Source organism: Heteronotia binoei, chromosome 5 (genome assembly GCF_032191835.1).
Source record: "Heteronotia binoei isolate CCM8104 ecotype False Entrance Well chromosome 5, APGP_CSIRO_Hbin_v1, whole genome shotgun sequence".
Lineage (NCBI taxonomy): Eukaryota > Metazoa > Chordata > Lepidosauria > Squamata > Gekkonidae > Heteronotia > Heteronotia binoei.
This window is the reverse complement of record NC_083227.1, coordinates 168390785-168396467: the sequence shown is the minus strand read 5'-3', so window position 1 is coordinate 168396467 and position 5683 is coordinate 168390785. Positions and strand designations below refer to the sequence as shown.

Here is a 5683-nt window from a genome sequence, read left to right as displayed (position 1 = left end):
GCCACTGTACCTTAGAAGCATTTGCATTTCAGTGCCTGCTGAGGGAGCATACCTAGCTCTTGGCTCTCATTTGTCTATAGTAGAACTGTGTAAATGAAGGGGGCCTGGAATATACAAGACATAGCACACATCACAGACCGCAAAGCCTACCATGAGCCAAACAGATTAAAACAGACGTTGGTAAAGGGGAGGAACTTGGCAGACAGTTGTACTGTTCTAATCCCTCACTATTTTTTGGCAGGCAGCATGATCCCAGTAGCTGAATTCAAGCAATTCACAGACCAGCAGCCTGCTTTCAAAGTTCTCAAGCCCTGGTGGGATGTCCTGGCTGAGTACATTACTGTTGCCATGCTGATGATAGGTGTTTTTGGCTGCACTCTGCAAGTGAGTATGGGGGAGCACGACACAAGAATCTCAACAGGCTACACCGTCATTGACATTCTGGAGTTATATTGCACTAGTTTTTATTGGTGCAACATCAGCTCAGGAAGTCTGGGCAAGTGCAGGGAAGACCATGCCTATAACTTTTACTTATCCAACTCCACCACCCTCAGCTATCCGCAGGTCACCTGCTCCCTACAACAATGCTGCTCTTTCTCCCTTGCTGTTCCTTATGCCTGGAAGTGTCTTCCAGTATGCTTGCCTGATGCTACCTCTCTCACTCCCTTCAAATCCCTCCTCAAAATCTATCTTTTCCATGAAGCTTTACTGAAACTAAGCTTGTATAAATGAAAGGAATGCATAATCTTCCAATGGGGGAACCACTACCTCTCTTCTCTTCCAACTTTTGCCCCCTTAATGTAAAATTTTGGACTGTAAGATCCTTGGGGCACGGACTTGTCTTCTGATAGACACTGATGGAGCTATTTAATAAAACAATTTTAAAGCACTGGTTTTAATCGTTTTAATGCTGAGGGGGGGTTGCTGATTTAAATGATTTTTGAGACATGATTTTATTATGTAAGTTTTAATTTGTTAGCTGCCTTGGTGCTAGCGTTGGAAGAAGTTTAAGTGCTGGTGCATTGAACAAATGCCTAATGTTAGCACATTTCTTACAATTAAAATGCTTCTTTAAGTTTATAGAAAAACCTGGATTTATATTTAAGTGCAGGGGAAAGTGAGCTTCCCCAACAGGTCATTTCAAGTTCCCCACCGTGTAACTGGGCCCAACCTGGTGACTGCTACCACACAACTAGACCATAGTTTTCCTGGGTACAGGCCACTGAGGGAAAGCTAAAGATGAGGGGAGGCACATAAAACAGGTTGATGGGTGGATAGGAGGGGAGAAAAGCAGGAAAAGGGAAGAGGCCATGGAAGCCATCAGGGAGCGGAAAGATGAGAAATGAGTGGAGGGGGGAAATGAGAAGCCCCCTGTAAGTCCTTGCAGATCCACCCCTTGTTTGTATCTATATCTGGCATGAATTAGTGCAGTTTTATAGATGCTAGGGTGCAAATCTATTGTTTTATGTGATGGATAAATCTTGAACGCAACTTGTATATCAAAGTCTTGAAGTGGGCTTTGAACAAAGGGAAGGGGAACTGAAGGGCATTCATTGCCAGGACCATCATTTGGTCTAAGGCCAGCCTGACTTCATTCCCACTGCAGGACGCAGGCTGCTGTTCTTTGCTCTCCTGCATTCTGTGATGTGTCATGTTCTCTCTTTTCTCTTCTCTTCTCTGACCTGACAGGTGACACAGGATAAGATTATTTGTCTTCCCAACCATGTCCCCAGTGGTACATCCTTTGCTGATGCCACTTGTGAAGATTTTACCAAGAAGATAATAAATGCCTCTGAGATAACTGAGTCTCCCACCTATCAGGAAATGAATGGATTACAGAATAACCTAGACCTCCAACAGTATAGCTACATCAATCAGATGTGCTATGAGACAGCCCTCCATTGGTATGCCAAGTATTTTCCCTACCTTGTTGTCATCCACACCCTCATCTTCATGGTGTGTGCTTCTTTTTGGTTCAAATTTCCTGGTACTAGTTCCAAGATTGAACATTTCATCTCCATCTTGAGCAAGTGCTTTGACTCACCTTGGACTACTAGGGCCATCTCTGAAGTCTCTGTGGAAAACCAGGACAATGCAAGCCCAGCAAAGAGAGATCGGAGAAGGAAAAGTAGTGCTTCCAGTGAGTCTGTTGAACTTAACCCCACAGGAGGCTCCATTGCAGATAAGAAGGTTGCAGAATCCACCCCTATTAGCCTCCTCGACAAAAAGGAAGGGGAACAGGCCAAAGCCCTCTTTGAAAAGGTGAAGAAGTTCCGGCTCCATGTGGAAAAAGGAGACATCCTTTATACCATGTATATTCGCCAAACCATTCTCAAAGTCTGCAAGTTTTTAATCATCACTGCCTATAATGCTGCACTTGTCCACAACATTAGCTTTATAGTGCCATGCAGTGTCAGAATGGAAGACATGACAGGCTATGACCATTTCTGCTGTAACCACACCAAAGCACACCTGTTCTCTAAGCTAGCCATCTGCTACATCTGCTTTCTTGGCATATATGGCATGACCTGTCTCTATACTCTTTACTGGCTGTTCCACCGACCACTTAAAGAGTACTCCTTCAAGTATGCACGTGAGGAGACAGGCATCAGTGACATTCCTGATGTCAAGAATGACTTTGCTTTCATGCTTCATCTTGTAGACCAGTATGATTCCCTCTACTCTAAGCGGTTTGCCGTTTTCCTCTCAGAAGTCAGTGAGTGCAAGCTCACACAGCTCAACCTCAATCATGAGTGGACAGTAGAGAAACTGCGGCAGAAGTTGCAGAAGAACCCTCATGGCTGGTTGGAACTCCACCTCTTCATGCTACCTGGATTGCCTGACACCCTCTTTGAACTGACAGAGGTGGAATCTCTGAAACTGGAACTCCTCAAAGATGTTACATTCCCAACTTCAGTGACTCAATTGGTTAATCTCCTGGAGCTTTCACTGATTAACTGTCCTGTTAAACTGCCTTTTACTGGTCTTATATTCCTCCGTGAACAGCTGAAGGTGATGACTGTAAAGTTTGATGAGATAAAAGATATACCACTGTGGACCTACAACCTGAGAAGTCTGGAAGAGTTACACATCTCAGGACTTTTTAGCCAGGAAATAGGCCGGACAGGGACTCTGGAAAGCCTTCGTGAGCTAAAGAACCTGAAGACCCTGATGCTGCATAGCAATATCTCAAAATTGCCCCCCAGTGTAACTGATGTTGCCAGTCATCTGCAGAAGCTCATAATCCGTAATGATGGGACTAAACTAGTGACTCTCAATAACCTCAAGAAGCTCTTCTCTGTGCAAGAAGTGCAGCTCATAAATTGCAATCTGGAACGCATCCCTCATGCTGTCTTCAGCTTGGTGAATCTGCAGGAGTTGGATCTTAAAGACAATCAGCTACATTCCATTGAGGAGATCATCAGTTTCCAGCATTGCCGCAAGCTAGCATGTCTCAAACTTTGGTGCAACCACATCACCACCATCCCTGATCACATTCGCAAGCTTAAGACTTTAGAGCGCCTTGACCTCAGCCACAATCACATTGAGACCCTCCCTCACCAACTATTCCAGTGCAGTAAACTGCGCCATCTGGATCTTTCCAACAATAACATCCAGGTCATCCCTGCTGGGATGGGAGCCTTGTACAACCTTCAGCATTTTGCCATTTCTCACAATTCTTTGGAGGCGCTGCCTGATGAACTCTTCTTCTGCAAGAAACTCAAGACTCTCAAAGCAGGATACAACAAACTGCATCGCCTCTCTCAACGTGTGGGCAGTTTGACTTTGCTCACCACTCTAGAGCTGAAAGGGAATCAACTTGAATTCCTGCCCCAAGAAATTTGCATGTGCCGTGCGCTGAAGCGCTCTGGTTTGGACGTGGAAAGCACAATCTATGAGTCATTACCTTTAGAAGTCAGGGAAGCGTTGGAGGAGGAATGATGGAAAGAATTGTAGGAAGGATAGGATACTCTCTCTCAAGGTTCTGCCACACAGACATGGAGTAAGGAGGAATCTTGCTGAGTTCTTCATATTGCTTGGATATGTTTTTTTCATGCTTTCTCCCCTCTCCCATGTTTTCAGTGGGGCAGCTCTGGAAAAGCAAGGCAAGCAGACTTCAGTGTTAGGCTGGCAAGAGGGAAGAACTAACTTTTCCATCTTTGTAAGGGAAGATCAGCGATCAGTGCAACAGAGACATAACAAAATACATATTGCCTTTTGAAAAATCATTTTCCAGAATTAATAGTAGCAGGAATTACTCATGAGAAATCAATGGCTGTGCCAGACCAAATCTTCATTAGATTTTTAAAAAATTATAAATGTGTATTTATAAAACAGTGTGTGTATTTGTATAATAGTCTGGGACTTTGTGACCATGTTTCACCCTTCTGTCCAACAACTGATGCGTTGGTTTCCATGTGTCACCTTTTGAATTGATTAAGAAATTATTTTTTCTATGCTTACTGCATATATACAGATGGGGTAGTTGGGTGAGCCTTGAAGTGAGAGATAGCCTAGTTGCATTCCCTGCTAGTTTTTGTTCCTAAAGGAAGAATATTATGATGATATTGGATTACACTCTGAATCTTAGTGTCTCAGAGCAGTCACAATCTCCTTTACCTTCTCCCCCCAACAGACAACCTGTGAAGTAGGTGGGGCGGAGAGAGCTTTCACAGCAGCTGGCCTTTCAAGGACAACTCCTGTGAAAGCTATGGCTGAGCCAAGGCCATTCTAGCAGGTGCAAGTGGAGGAGTGGGGAATCAAACCCGGTTCTCCCAGATTAGAGTCCGCGCACTTAACCACTACACCAAACTGAGTTCTTCAGTGCTGAAGAGCTGAGGTGCAAAGTCTTCTTATGCTGGTGGCCTATAAGCACTGCTGGCGTGGTGTAAGTGGGTCATTCACAATTTCTGTTTGTGGCACATCATAATCAGGGTCACATGGGCAGACCTTCATTGTAGGGGTGACACTCAGTGGCTTTTCGTGTTCATTCCCACCAGCTGAGGGGAGTAGTACTCTAGCACTTAGAATCCAGTTGCTATTGCCATGTGCCTCACCATTCATTTCCTCCATTCTTTCCATCCCTTTCCATCAACATGCTTCATATTTGGAGAAGAGCGCTAGACTATCGATCCTGTCTTCACCCCCTCACAATGAAATATCTACCTCCATTTCTAATTTCACAATTCCATTACCACAGACATTCTTTGTATGCATTTTGTGTAATTTCCATAGGTAAAGCATAACAAAAATACTGTGTGAGGTGCTTGGGACATGATAAGGTTGACTGTAAACAGACTATAAACATGTTTCTTGGGCACTCCTGGTTGCTAAGCTGATTCCCCTAATCAGCACAGGCAATCTTCTCTTGCGTCCTGTCTAGGTACCAGCACTGTAACTCCAGTCTCTCTGAGATGCAAGCAGGTTCCTCTCAGGCCTACACTAACCTGACCTTCTCTAACTAGAGGACCCTAGCAGTGCATTCCCTGTTGTCAGAGGTCTTTGGGGCATGTCAGCACAAAGATAAGAGGGTAACTGTTTCCTCAGAAACAAAGCACCTGAAAGCTAGTTCTTGATATACCTATTGGCCATACCATCTCCTACCCAACTACAGAAAGTTTTTAAAGAATGTATCGAGAAGACGAGATTGAGAAGATAAAGGGGAAAATAACATTTGCACAGC

At 44.3% G+C, this 5683-nt stretch overlaps 1 protein-coding gene across 1 annotated transcript; it reads left to right on the top strand.

Moving 5' to 3' along the window:
* Positions 1 to 222: 222 nt before the first annotated feature.
* On the top strand, positions 223 to 4335 carry LRRC8E (leucine rich repeat containing 8 VRAC subunit E). The gene is made up of 2 exons (XM_060240682.1): positions 223 to 384; positions 1690 to 4335. Exons 1-2 carry the CDS (start codon positions 247 to 249, stop codon positions 3940 to 3942), a joined length of 2391 nt encoding a protein of 796 aa, XP_060096665.1. The 5' UTR covers positions 223 to 246; the 3' UTR covers positions 3943 to 4335.
* The last annotated feature ends 1348 nt before the right edge of the window (positions 4336 to 5683 follow it).